Source organism: Diachasmimorpha longicaudata, chromosome 18 (genome assembly GCF_034640455.1).
Source record: "Diachasmimorpha longicaudata isolate KC_UGA_2023 chromosome 18, iyDiaLong2, whole genome shotgun sequence".
Classification (NCBI taxonomy): domain Eukaryota; kingdom Metazoa; phylum Arthropoda; class Insecta; order Hymenoptera; family Braconidae; genus Diachasmimorpha; species Diachasmimorpha longicaudata.
In genome coordinates, this window is record NC_087242.1 from 512,763 (window position 1) to 527,082 (window position 14,320).

Genomic DNA, 14,320 nt, shown 5'->3' on the forward strand with positions numbered 1-14,320 from the left:
AATTCGTAACTGTTCTCATTCACACTATATACTTGAGGATTATTAATACCGATATTTCGCGAAATTTTAAATTCAACAGCTACTAAATTATTTAAAGGTTTTCCGTACATTACCATTTGACCATCTTTCCTTATCTGTACTCCTTTTTCATCAAAGGTGATACTCATACCAGCCTGCTGCATTTTTCTAACAGACAGCAGATTATACGGAACCTCTGGACAGCAGAGGACGTCATCGAGAACCACTGGAACTCCCATGTTGCTTGTGAGATGGATCCTTCCTTTCTTCAACGCTGTAATGAACTCTCCGTTTTTCGCTACAGAGATTTTCAATGGTGGATGCAACTCGATTGCGCGTGAAAAGATGTCATCTCTCTTGATCAGATGATCAGATGCACCAGAGTCCAAGAGAAATTTCAATTTGTTACTAGCATCCTTCTGGTAATCACCAGTCATGAATGCCATACCGGATACGTTATCTCTTGATTGAGTTTGTATCGTTTGAACTGTGTGAGCTGGTCTGCTGCGATTTTCCCTGAATTGTTGGTTCTTCTTAAAATAGTAACAATCTCTCATTTTGTGCCCTACTCGCCCACACTGATGGCATTTTCCATGAAACAACTTATGATATGGTTTGAATCCTGGGCGAGAATATGAACCACTGCCTCTTCTGCTTGTTCCTCGATGATCACGTCTGTAGCCTCTCTGATTGTTATTATTTTTACCGCGTTGATGTTCCGCTTCAACATTTAAAACTTTGGCACTGGTGTCTTCACTTGCATTTTTTAACTTCATCTCATGATCTAGGAGTCGATTCTTTACAAAATCAAGTGTGATTGCATCTTCTGTCATGGTTTCAATGACAGTGGACACCGTCTCGTATGCCTTCGGGAGACTCGTGAGCAAATATGAAACTTTCTGACTTTTTGTCACCGCCACGCCAGCCGCTGCCGACTCTGTGATCAAGTCGTCAAACTCTTCAAAATGTTTTTCTAGTTTTGTGTCACTCTTCATTCTTAATCTGCTCAATCGATTCCTGACAGACACTTCTGTGGCAGCATTCTTCCTCTCCCAAATAGAGTCCAAACTTGTCAGGATAGACTTAGCAGTACTAACTGGCGTATCGTACTTCAAGTAAGCATCCGATAAATATTCAGCAACAACACACTTGGCGATCCGTTCCGCCTTCAACCATTTTCTGGTCACTGGCACAGGGGGTTGTTCATCCACGACTTTGAGCACTTTAAGTTCGTATAATAAATTCCTGATTCGATGTTTCCACGCACTGTACTTACTTCCATTGAATGGCGTAATATTTCTCCTGTCTTTCGATTTATCCATTGTCACTCACTCTAAGTACTTGATACTTAAATTTATTAAAACTTGTACACTATAAAAACACTAAAACTTTTCTCAAAAAAATACACAGTTAATACAGAATGTGACCTGGGCCCATAACCTATTGGAAATGGGAAGCTTAATTAATATAAAATGCAATGAATTCGTAAATAACTTTTCTTTTATTCTTAAAAGGCACGAGGAAGAAAAACGTCTGTACTCTATGGGCTGCTTCAGCTAACTGACAACACGGTCATAGGACCAAAAAGAATATTGTCACCTATATACAAAGGAAGTCTTATTTCTTTCTCGCCATGGAGACATGGAGTCATTGTTTATGTTTATGTTAAATCTCCGGCACTCTCTACATCGATTCAGTTTTGAACACATAAGCCGTGGAAGTATTTCTTAGTACAATGAAACTATATAATCCAATACCGAGAGAGAGCAAGATAAGTAGCTGACCGGATTTTTAAGAGCGAGGGCGGTTATCAAAGCGTTTTAACAATAGGTAGCTCACGCCATTAATAAATAATTCCCGATTCTCGGCAGACTTAATTCTAATGAACGAGAATTGTCCGACCCCTTTAATGGATTTAATTTAGTTCTCGCCCGAATAATTAGCGGAATGATTCCCGACTCTCAGAGGGCTTGATTTCGATTATTGACGACGTCCGACACCTCTCATCTATTTTATTTAGTGCGAATTGCAACCATAGATTTCAATCATCATAATAAAAGGATAGCGTCCCCATGCCCAACCGGAATTCCACACTTTTTTAACAATCAACAGAGAACTAAACCGCAACAAAGGGATAGCGTGATTTCCTCCTAAAACCCCCGGGGTTTGGAGAAATATCAGGTAGCATAGGTAGCATAGATAACACGCGGAAATAAGTTGTTTGATAACGAGGAGGTAGCAAAAAAAGGTAGCTGCGTCAATCGCATTGGTGAGACGCCTTATTTGTCCTCCTTGTGCCAAATCTTTTTTTATTTTTCAAACACTTAAAGTAACATATTGGTTCTTAGAAACTAAGGTAGCATTTTCAGGCGTTTGGAAGGTTCTCGATCCTCCAAATCGCTGGTCCTGTCGTTGGCGTCCTTGGTGTGAGGTGGCGACGCAATTTCGAACCACGCAGGTTAACTCGAAGATTCAGCACTCTATGTCCCGCACCGCAAGTCCCGCGGTAACACCACTGTAATATTCAGGGTGTCCCAAAATTGAACGTCCAGACTTTCAACTTAAGTTGGGGGTGAAATTCTGGATCGAAAAGTCCTGAGCGACTTTTTGATCAGATGCACCCTCTTCAACTTATTCAGGGTTGAAGTTGGACGAATCAGGGGCGTGGAATACCCGGTCGCACGACGATGAGGAAAACGTTCGAGTGTGGTGGTGTCCCCACCATACGGTACTACTCCCCTGCGGCGGTAGAAAGAGATGACCGGCGGCGGTGGGTAAGAGGAAGGGGAGGGAAATTTAAAAAATGAACACCCAAAAAAAAAAATCATCAGCGATTGATCATTTTTTTTCTCCTTCACTGAAAGAAAAAATGAAAATCTCATACAGGGCCAATGGGGCTTTAGAAAATTAAATCGCCGGGTTTTTTTTTCCAGCGCTGTTATTTTCAACGCTGTTTTTTCTCCTTTTCGATTAAATTAAGAGATGTAATGGGCCTCAATCCATGGGGAATTTATTCCTCCATCGAATGCCCTTGGTTTCATCCCTTGGCATTAATTAGGGGAGGAGTAAATAATTTTTTGTAGCGGGCGGGTGTTCATTTTTTTCTTTTTCCTCCCCTTCCTCTTACCCACCGCCGTAACTCATCTCTTTCTGCCGCCGCAGGGGAGTAGTACGGTATGGTGCGGACACCACCACACTCGCATGTTTTCCTCACCGTCGTGCGAGCGGTTATCCCACGCCCCTGATTCGTCCAACTTCAACACTGAATTAGTTGGAGAGGGTGCGTCGCTCAACTCAGGGAAATCAACTGGAAACCCATCCGCAAATTAACTGGAACCTCTACGTGTTAAAGGCGGGATAAATATCAAACAAATTAAAGTCCACAAAATAATAAAACAACTAAGAGTAGTAAGTGGGCACGATTGGCGAATTTATTCCAGGAATCGTCCCCCTTCCCCCCTTTTTCCAGACGTGACCGAACACGTATTCCCCATTGTCCTTTGAGGAGGACGTCGCCGCTCTAGGGCCCCCTGGGGTGAGGGTCCCCAAAAAAATGTCTTTGTTCCACAGGAAGTGGGTGGTGGGTGGGTGGTAAGAGTCACGTGATTCAAAAGGGGGGAGTAAGGGTCACGTGATTTAAGGGGGGCGGTAAGGGGCATGTGGTTCAAAGGGGGGGGGAAGTGGGTGGCGTGGGTAATGTGGGTATATATGTGGAAAATGAAATAAAGATATAATACATAATTTATTGAGTATATAAAATCATTTATTCAGAAATTATACTTGGATGAGGGGTGGTACATAATATTAGGTATTTAAAAAATAGTAGTAATCAAAATTATTATTATTATTATTATTATTAAATTAATGCAAACGGAATATATTTTTTAAAGACCGTTGGTTACAATGCAAACTACCTTTACCAGACAAGTTCTGAAAAGGCTTACTCAAATTTCTACGATTACAATTGCGTTTTTGAATAATTTTGTTGAACATTGTCATAACAATGCGATCGTTACGTTTTCTGTCTGAAGTAAATAGTTTATGAAAGGACTGTAAAGACCGATCATTGAACAACCAGTGAAGCACAACAATGCAGTACTGCCCACCAACATCAGACGATATATCTTGGAGTCTCTTCTGGCTCCATTCATAAACATTGCAATTTCGCTTAAGGCGCTGAGAGATTCTTGTATCGAAGGGTGGCATTCCGTAGCTGTCGAAATAGATTCCTCGCCTATTTGAACCGAGGTAAACGGCAACCCAGTGACTTCCTGCCTGATTGTGGTTGTCGGTGTTGATGATGATAGCACAGGGTCGGGGCCATGTCCAGGGGACACGGTCGGCAGGGCAGACACCTCCAATGCATGCATCTGTATGCGGTAATACTTCCAGGAGCTCAAACGTATTCATAGAACGACGGGAAGCCGGGAAATTAGCGAGGATCTCGTTTAGCAGGCTGGATGCAACTAATGCAATCTTATGCTGCGCGTCCATTAAGTAGTCTTCCATCTTCATCCACTGTAGTCGACAATAACCTGTCTTGTGGAATCAATTTCTAGCAAATTGTCATATTCGGCGTACAACAAACAATTTACATTCTGCTCTGTTGCTTTATTGAAGCGAACTTCAATGCGAATACTTCCACTTTTCACCAGATTCCAATTGCCAGCGGAACTTGCAGACAAATCAGGGGTCAGATCGAACGCGAACAAGCAAAATCCATTGGAATAGGACGCACGAAATATGCTATTTCCATGGTCACTGAAATGTGTTCCAGTACCAGCAAATAGTGTGTTGAATGCTTCCATATCTAGGCAGACGCCAGAGGTGAAACTAGGCTGCAGAGGTTTTGTACGTACTTGACGTCCATCGACATTCAGACATAAAAAGTTTATCCCAAAATTTTGAAAGTTGAAGGGATTCTTCTTCCTCGAGCCGTTGAAACTGGCATTTTCAACAAATCCCAGTATGATTCTTTTAGGCAGCTGTCCCAAAATCGCATTGTCTATTCTCTCTCCCATAATCCCGGTATGGAGAACAAAAGATTTGACCTCAACCCGTGTCAAAGGATATTTCACAGTTGTCTTTGCAAGCGTTTTAGCATGAGCTATCAAAATTCCAGGGCTGAGTTTGACACGACGAACAATCAAGGAGGCTTCTACTATACGCAGCTTATAATTCAGGGCACTATCGTCCATAAGGCCAAAGTCGTCCTTTGCACGGATAAGACGAGCGCGTAGCTCTACACCATTCATCAAAAACTTATCTTGATTGAACACGTCACAATGTAAATGTCCCACTAGATCAAATGCTTTTCCACCTTTAGTAAAGGCCTGACGCGAGACTAGCCCATTGTTGTTTCTCGCATCACCCGCCGCTACAGCAGTAGAATCCATTGCACCATAACTATCCGTAGCCCAAAGAGACATTCCAAGATGGGAGGACTTGGCATCTGTTCCATAGTTTAGCAATGTTTCAATGTATGCTCTATATGCGTACAGATTATTTGGAGGCGTAACAACCTTTTGGTTGAAATACACATCCACTTGGTTAAACATTGAATGTAAAAAATTATTCACAGGACCAACAGAGTCCTCGAGTACAGCAGAGCCATCGGGTTTCAGGATTCTGGCGCGAACTTTGATCATGGTATGTGCCAAATCAATATATTCTTCTCCATGGCCTGGTACGATTAATTCAATTGGGGCATCGTCCGACAGCGTAGATACAGGATTGTAATAAACAAATTGAGAATTTTCAATACTTGTTTGGGTAGGTGGTATGGTAAATAGGTCCAGCTCCGACTTCACACACTCAGAAGAGTGCGAATGTAGAAACGACATGATAATTAGTTGAAAATATCGTACAAATCACGAGTCTTCCGCTTTCATTTATGTCTCGTTACTTTTTTCACTTTCTTGCTTTTTTTGTTTGCAACGGGTCTCTTCTTTTTATTCTTCCGAGTTTTGGATGTCTTGGCAGATCCGCGGCCAGTGAGCTTATGAGAGGCGAGGCGTTCACGCTTCCTCTTATATCCTGAACCACGCATCATGGTCCCAACTTTGTCCTGGCCCTCCTTTTCAATTTCAATCCAGACTCGGCTAATCGGTCTTCCAGCGCCACCTTTAAAGGCTTGCCATTTGTCACTACATCCCCAACAACGTTAATACCCGCATTGAGAGCTTTTTTACCGACAGCTCTGGCTGCGCTTCCCAGATAGGGCAGAATGCGCCGAAAAAGACCCCCAAGGAAAGCACCAATTCCATGACCTCTTTGATAAGGACTTCCAACGAATACCCTTCCAAAATCACTATATCGATCCACTGTTCCTCCACCAGCTTGGTTTGCGTAATATGTAATGTAGGGATTCATTTTTTAGTCAATCAATCCTCTTGAAATGAAGTGTCACGTTCAAAGGACCATACTCGAATGGAATCATATCACCCTGATTGCATCTTATATCTATTTCAATTGTGCGAAATGAATACCTCATCAATGGAATATAATGAGGAGTGGAAAACGTAGTACAGTCTATGGACCCATAGGTATACGTAGAAATGCTGAATGGTACCACTCGTAACAGAGATGACTGCACGTCATCTGTTACGGAGGGTACACAAATATCGCTGTAGATGAACAAATTCGCAGGCAAGCCTCTGGCCAAACTTGCTGGTAAAGATCCTTCACAATGGGGCCTGGCGCTTGTGAGGTTGTGTACACGTCTCTCAAACCCCAACATATCGGCTACTTTATCGGAAAAGTCTACTGCATGAACTGTGCTAGTGCAGTTTCTGGTGTTGCAGTGTTTTACAATTTTCACAAAACCTCGTTGAGTCAAATATTCAAATCGGATCTGAGCACTCAAAGGCGGAAAAGTATTCATGAACCCCACTAAATCTGTTATATCTTTGAAAACTGCAGTAGGTAGAAAAAATGTTTGTAGTGCGTTTACCTTACTCTTATTGGAGATTGCATTACTAACTAAATTGATTGAAGCATCTTTTCGATCACGTATATGTAAAAAATTGCAAGGAAATTGTATTTCACTCAGACCCACTACCCATTCTCCTTCCAGTTCAACTTGTTTTGGAAGCAAGGTTGTGAATTTCGAGGCTGTATTATCAGGATGATAGCTCATGCTGCTGTTGCTGGGGAGCACCATATAAAATTCGTTTCTCTTCATTTTTTCCCAATTGCATGCAGTTCTGCAGCAGGTATCCAAGAATCGAACTTATCAGGATATCCCTCCCAATGAACAAGAATCTGCTTATTTTTTCCTTTTCCCTTAGAGCGTATGACACGTTCGACTATGAACTCGTCCTTGTCCGTTGGTTTATTGACAAGCACCAATTCTGATTCGTAGAAAAATCCCTCAATTGGTTCGTCAGCGAAATCCATCACCTCGTATATAGGCAATGATTGCTTGAAAACAGCTTTCGTTATTTTGAATATTTCTTTACTCCAATTAGTTTCATATCCTTTCTCAAAGATGCCTTTCGTTCGACTGATGCGTACATAGTCGCCGACTTTATATTTAAAGGATTCTTTACGTGGTTTCCCCGTCTTGAATCGACTTTGTATATTACGCCATACGTATGGTGCATTATCCATCGTCACAGCCGCAGGCGCCATCTTTATTGAAGAATATCGCGCGTTGTTGTAAGACCCGACAATTTGTTTCAAAACATCTGTATACTTATATGTTCGACTATGTGTAAAGTAGCGCCACATACGTTCCTTCGATGTCCGATTGAAGCGCTCCACAACTGCAGCTTTTATGTCGGGATTACGTGCAACACGAAATTTTATTTTCTTATCAGACAGAAATTTTTGGACACTGCTGGCCATAAATTCTTTTCCCTTGTCCGTTTGTATAGAAACAGGAACGCGATCTCCATTCGTATCCATAATACGCTTGACAGCTTCAAGAACCTGTGATGCTGATTTGTCTTTCAATGGTTCTACCCAGGCAAACTTACTCAAGACATCAATAACTACAAGCAAATATGAAATCCCATCATCATATGTTTTTAATGATCTCAATTCAACTAGGTCTGCCTCCCACACATCATCAATGTTGGTTACTGTATAATGAAGACGTGGAAATTTACGCTTAATGGGTTTATGAAGAGTATAAGTGTTCTGAGCATTAAGCCAATTTTTTATTTCACTTTCAGGTGTTTCTTTCTTATGTTTTGACAAAATATTTCGAGCCCCTGTGTATGCCTCAGGCTCTGGAAGGTTAAAATATGTCCTCGAGAGTTTTTCATTGTTCAAAACGGAAGCCATGATGTAACTTTGTCGGTTTTCGCAGTGTAGGGAGAACTAAGCCGTGGTTTTTTCGAGTTTTTACGGGGGCGATGTACAGGAGGAGTGCGTGATCTATAGCTTTTCCTTCTTCTACCTTCGTCTACAGAACTCTCGTCCTCTGCAATTTCAGGTTCTCTTCGATTCCTAATGTCTGGCAATGCTGGTGGAGGCTGATGAAACTTGGGATTACCCAGAAACTCCCGAGGGGTGTTCAGGCTTTGGAGATAAACGGCAAAATGTTCCCATCCTTTAGCTGAATATGTTTTCCGTGCTCTGACAACATCTTGTATGAGATCCACAATATTAACACCAGGAAATGTCTGTCCATCCAAAGTCACTTGTCCTTGTGAATTCCATTTGAGTTTGTTAGCAGTATCAATGGCGTCAATGTATTCTAGTATACCAGCGGCTTTTCGCTGATATACTTTAGGTACAGTAGCAACAATAGCTTTTGGATCATATCGTTCAGTGGTTTCAGTTTCGACGGGGGTCTCCGTTTCTAACACCGGCGTTTTACTCTGTTCTGTATAAAACGAATATCGCCTCAGAACGTCGTTATACAGCTTCCATTTTTCATGATCGTCTCTAGGGCTTTTCGAATTTAAAATTTCCAATAGCTGGGTATCTAATCTACTTGTAACAGTGCCTAGAGTTTGGGCTGATGGCTGAATTTCTTTAGCCAATTCAGTTAAAACATGGTGAGCATCAACATGTGAGGAATTTTTTTTTTTAGACGCTCCACACTGTCCTCTGGTACAAGAATCATTTTACGTGCATGTTCCATCCTTATACAATGGCTGAGATAAGTGCGCTTATCAGAGGACCCAATAGCATCGGTAAAATTGAACCACCTTTCTGATTAATGATTTTTTTCTGGCTACTTAAACTTTGTTTTTTATCGGCGAGTTTTCTCAGTAGTTTTTTATGTTTGCACAGTTTTGATTTCTCACAATTTTTCAAAGGAATATTTCCGTGTAACAAATTTAAAGCACACTCGCAAATGCAGCGAATTAAATCTTTATTAGCGTGTTGTATTATTACCCGGCGTAGCCTGGGTGGTGCGTAGATGAGAGCGTGTAATAAGGCTGTATTCTTTTCTCCAAGCGACTTGCGAACAGAGCCGCTTTCAGAACGACTTCTCGTTGCCATCACACATGAACGACTGGTACACTCCGTGATGCCCCTCCTCCATTTATATTGCGATCCTTGCGCGGAATATAAACATAATGATGGGGATCACTGGGGAATACATTGGTTCGAAACCTACAGTTTTCAGGAGTCGATTGTTTCAAATCTAACAACAAATAGCCATGAGCTGCCGACGTTGCATCAAAATAGGCTTCTTGCAGAAATTTTGGATCTTCTGGATATATTTGACGAGCCAAATGGGCAATTTGTGCACGATCTCTGGGATTTTTAAATACGACGATGTAATTTGTATTCAATGAAATGTCTCTCTGTCCTTTTCCTTGGTGGAATAAATTTTGAGATAGAAAGATTACACTGAGATTTTTATGATGGCTTCCTTTTGTAAATAAATCAACTATTGCACCATTCGAAGATTCCCGCATTAAATCGTCCACGACAACCAATTTTGGCTTATTATCATCAAAATCTCCAGATCTTGGTAGGCCTTCACGAAATTCGACAAAATTATTATCATAATCCGAATATCCATTCTGCCACTCAGCGTAATAAAAGATCACTTTTTCAATTTGTGTATCGCACATTTGCTTAATTTCCTTCAAAAACCTTTTAACAAAAAATGTTTTTCCACAACCCGTGGGACCACAAATCATTGCAGTAAAGGGATGTTTCCACCTCGTGTCCATATTGCCTTCTGATTAATCATGCCTAAAATCTCATCATTTTATACAATTTTACGATATCCGAAAATATGGATTTGAAAATGCTAGAGAGGGGCGTGACGTAATGCACCTGTATTGGGGTCAAGTGGGCTTGCCTATGACTAGGACAAGGACAATGCGCGTAGGCGGGGGCAGGTAAAAAAGGCGAAGAAGTGCAGTAGCCCCCCTGTGGCGCCAACAGTAAAACCCCTGACTTTTCCCAATATAGCCCGAATTTTCTCGCACTAACTGCAGTCGTCCAAGGGACATTCACAATGTCGGACCCAAACGATTTAGCGGGGCCCAGTGACTCGTCCGAAGAAAATACTACACCTCCACAGGGCGATTTTGATTGGATAAATAATTTTGATCTTGAGTTATTCGGTGATTTTGCCATTGAAAATAATTTTGATGGAGATTTATTCGAAAATTTTAATTCTGCGCTCTTTGATATTCAATGTGGTGGTGGTGAAAATGTTGTGAGTGACCCTAAGGCTTTGGAAGCTGTTGAAGAGTTTAATCTAGATTCACTAGATCAGGAGAATGGTAAGTATCTAGCTTCATACCTTTTTATAATACCGAGAAAAAATTTTAGGCATATTTTTTTATTGAAAAATACTAAACCCAATTTCAGATCAACAAAATGGCCGCGAAGAAGAGATTGAAAATCTATTGCCGGCCTTAAGGACAATACGACGATCACGTCAGAGACTTCCACGTTTCAAACTCGACACACATGTGATGGAGTTTGCAATCAACCCTTTACCTGAAAGTCGTGACCCTGCCGACTGGGTTGAAGAAGCTTTTCGTGATGTCTATAATGAAATTATTGAGGCTGGAGGACGTGGTATGAATCGAATGTGCCTTACATTCAATTTTGCAAATATGCAAAGAGACAATGCCTGGATAAGTCCACGTGCGATCAACGGATATGAGTTTCAAGATCTATGGAATCTTGTCAGCTTTATCGCGCAGAGCGCAAACGGTTTCGGATGTGCCGATACGTTTTGGATCAAACTTCACGTGGCTGAAGCCCCGGTAGGTCAAGGTTTTCTTGAAAACGACATGAAAAGAGGGCTTAGTAAAAAATGTATCCTTCATATTTCGAATGAGGATGGCTTGTGCCTAGCCCGATCACTTGTTGTGGCCAAAGCACATGCAGAAAAATTGAAAACCAGAGCGGATAAGGGCCAGATCCACGAGGTATGGCAGGCCATCCGGCAATGCAAGGGAAGAATGCAACGTGAGGAGGCCAAAAGACTAACTCAAAGGGCAGGAGTCATTGCTCCTGACGAGGGCTGTGGCCTACAGGAAGTTGGTCAATATCTGTGATACTTGGCTGAAGAAGGATGCCTTATCAAGGTTTATTCCCTCATGAGAAACGGAAAAGATCGCCCTGTACTCTACGATGGTACATCTGAATTGATTAGCAGAAAGATGGCCGTCCGATATACCTTAGCGATTGTGTATTATCCAGAAGAGAACCACTATGAGCCAATCAAAAATTTACCTTCATTCTTTGGCGTGAAGTATTATTGCGAGCATTGTAACAAACCTTACACTACGCAAGGACATGTTTGTGATAAGACTTGTCATAGGTGTTTGAAGAATCCTCCCTGTGACTCTACGATTGTTGATAAAATAGTGTGTGACGATTGTAATCGAGAGTTTCACGGCCAATTGTGCTTCGATCAACATAAGAAGCCAGGATCTTTCAGCGGAAATATCCCCACCGTCTGTGGCTACATAAAATTGTGTGGACAATGTAATACGAAAATTGATCATCGCAAAACTCAGAATCATGTATGTCATAAATATTATTGCCACGTATGTCAAAAGGACGAAGATATTTCTTATCTCTGCTATATGCCCACCTTAAAGAGCAAGAAAAAATTGACTTTGAAACGCGTGGCGTTTGTTTTCTACGACGTTGAAACCAGACAGGATGAGCTTCTACAAGGAACTACTGACGTCAACGTACACGTTCCTAATCTTTGTGTTGCACAGACTGTGTGTGATCGTTGTGCAGATATGAACGACGATGCCATTGTGAACGCCAACGATAATCACGGAAATCCCTGTGGCGTTTGTAAACATCAGGAAAATGTTTTCGATGGTGAGGATCCTGTGCGAGGATTTGTTGATTACATCACGTCGATGGGTAAGACGTATAAAAAAGTAGTTTGTATTGCACATAACGCGAAAGGCTATGATTCACAATTCGTTTTGAGAGACGTCATGAAAAGCATTAACAGCCAAATTAAAGCGATAATTAACGGAACAAACATTATCTTGATGGATTTTGGGGATAATAAATTTATAGATAGTGTAAACCCTTTTCACATGGCTCTTGCAAGTCTACCGAAAGCTTTTGGATTGGGGAATATAGCAAAAGGCTATTTTCCACATTTTTTCAATACAAAAGACAATCAAAACTACGTAGGGCCTATACCTGATAGAAAATATTACGGTGCTGACACTATGGGTGTACAAGATCGTGAAAAATTCTTATCGTGGTATAATGACCGCGTCGAAGAAAATTATGAATTTGATTTTCGTGAAGAAATTCTTCCATATTGCAGACTTGATGTTACAATTTTGAGACGAGCCTGTGTTGAATTTCGAAAACTGATTATGAATGCTGGAAATGTCTGTCCTTTTACAGAGTGTGTAACGATTGCTTCTACATGCATGCGTATTTTTCAAACAAATTTCTTAAAAGGCAAGCAGATAGGCATTATACCTCAGGGAGGATATCGGTTAGGGAAAGCGCAGTCGAAAATCGCAATTGAATGGCTCTTGTGGTGCGAACATTGCGAGAATCATCGAATAATACATGCCGGACGAACTCGTGAGCACAGAACATCATCCGGCCTGCGTCTAGATGGTTTTTGGGAGGATACCGCGAATAATAATAAGAAATATGCCTATCAGTTCCACGGATGTTATTGGCACGGATGCCCACGGTGTTTCAAATTCAATAGAGATAAAGAGTTAAGTCACAAGGATACACTAGAGAGTCGATATGAGAGAACAGGGGCTATTACACGGGAATTGCGACACTTGGGTTATGAAGTCGTTGAAATGTGGGAATGCGATTATATTCGTCAAAAAAAGACAGATCGTGCGTTGGCGAATTTTGTAGAAAACGTGGATCAGCAGATGTTTATAGCCCTGGATCCATGTGATGCATTTTTCGGGGGACGAACAGGAAATAACGTAACACATTATGATGTAAAAGATAATGAAAAAATTCGCTATGTTGACGTTTGTTCGTTATACCCATACGTTTTAAAGACAGGGATTTTCCCGATTGGACATCCCACTGTCCATGTGGAGCGTGATTGCCAGCTTATATGCCCTAATAACAATATTTCGCGGATAGAAGGTCTCGTGAAATGTCGCGTTTTACCCCCTCGTCAATTATTTCACCCTGTTTTTGCAGTCAAAGCCCATGGAAAGTTACTGTTCCCTCTCTGTCGATCATGCTGCGATGATCTTGTACAGGACAATTGCCGCCATGATGATCCTGCTGATCGCGAATTTTTGGGAACTTGGGTCGCTCCAGAACTTCGTAAAGCCGTAGAAATGGGGTATAAAATATTAGAAATCAGCGAGCTTTGGGAGTATAAGAGAACTACGCGTTATAATCCTGTGACGCAAACAGGTGGATTATTTGCCGAATACATTAACACTTTTTTGAAGATAAAACAAGAGGCTTCGGATTGGCCTGCTGAGTGTGTAGATGATGAATAAAAGAATAGATATATTGCTGAATATGAGACGCGAGAAGGTATAAAACTTGACAAGGATAAAATTCAAAAGAATGCCGGATTAAGAGTGGTAGCAAAACTTTGTTTAAACTGTCTCTGGGGTAAATTTGGGGAGAGGGAAAACTTGACAAAAAAAGCTATTATTCGAACACACGAGGAATTTGCAAATATAATGTTTAATCATGAAATTGAAGTAACAGGACTTGTTCCTGTCGATAACGATACTCTCTTCATGTTCTGGAAACATTTAAACGAAGCCGCGGAAATGTCCACTAAGGCTAATGTCGTTATTGCGGCTTATACAACCGCTCACGCGCGTCTAAAGTCATTTTCTTATCTAGAAAAACAACAAGAACGTGTTTTATATTATGA

At 41.3% G+C, this 14,320-nt stretch overlaps 3 protein-coding genes across 3 annotated transcripts in view; 2 read left to right on the plus strand and 1 right to left on the minus strand.

Moving 5' to 3' along the window:
• LOC135170878 (uncharacterized) overlaps positions 1–14,320 on the minus strand; it is a 371,576-nt gene that overhangs the window by 118,190 nt on the left and 239,066 nt on the right. The window lies entirely within an intron of this gene.
• Positions 9,545–11,507, plus strand: LOC135170883 (uncharacterized). The gene is made up of 2 exons (XM_064137040.1): positions 9,545–10,721; positions 10,810–11,507. Exons 1-2 carry the CDS (start codon positions 10,451–10,453, stop codon positions 11,505–11,507), a joined length of 969 nt encoding a protein of 322 aa, XP_063993110.1. The 5' UTR covers positions 9,545–10,450.
• Positions 11,550–14,320, plus strand: part of LOC135170877 (putative tyramine receptor 2) — a 75,363-nt gene continuing 72,592 nt past the window's right edge. The window contains exon 1 of the mRNA XM_064137023.1: positions 11,550–12,336. Coding sequence (XP_063993093.1) covers positions 11,550–12,336 — 787 coding nt within the window. The remainder of the gene's footprint in view (positions 12,337–14,320) is intronic.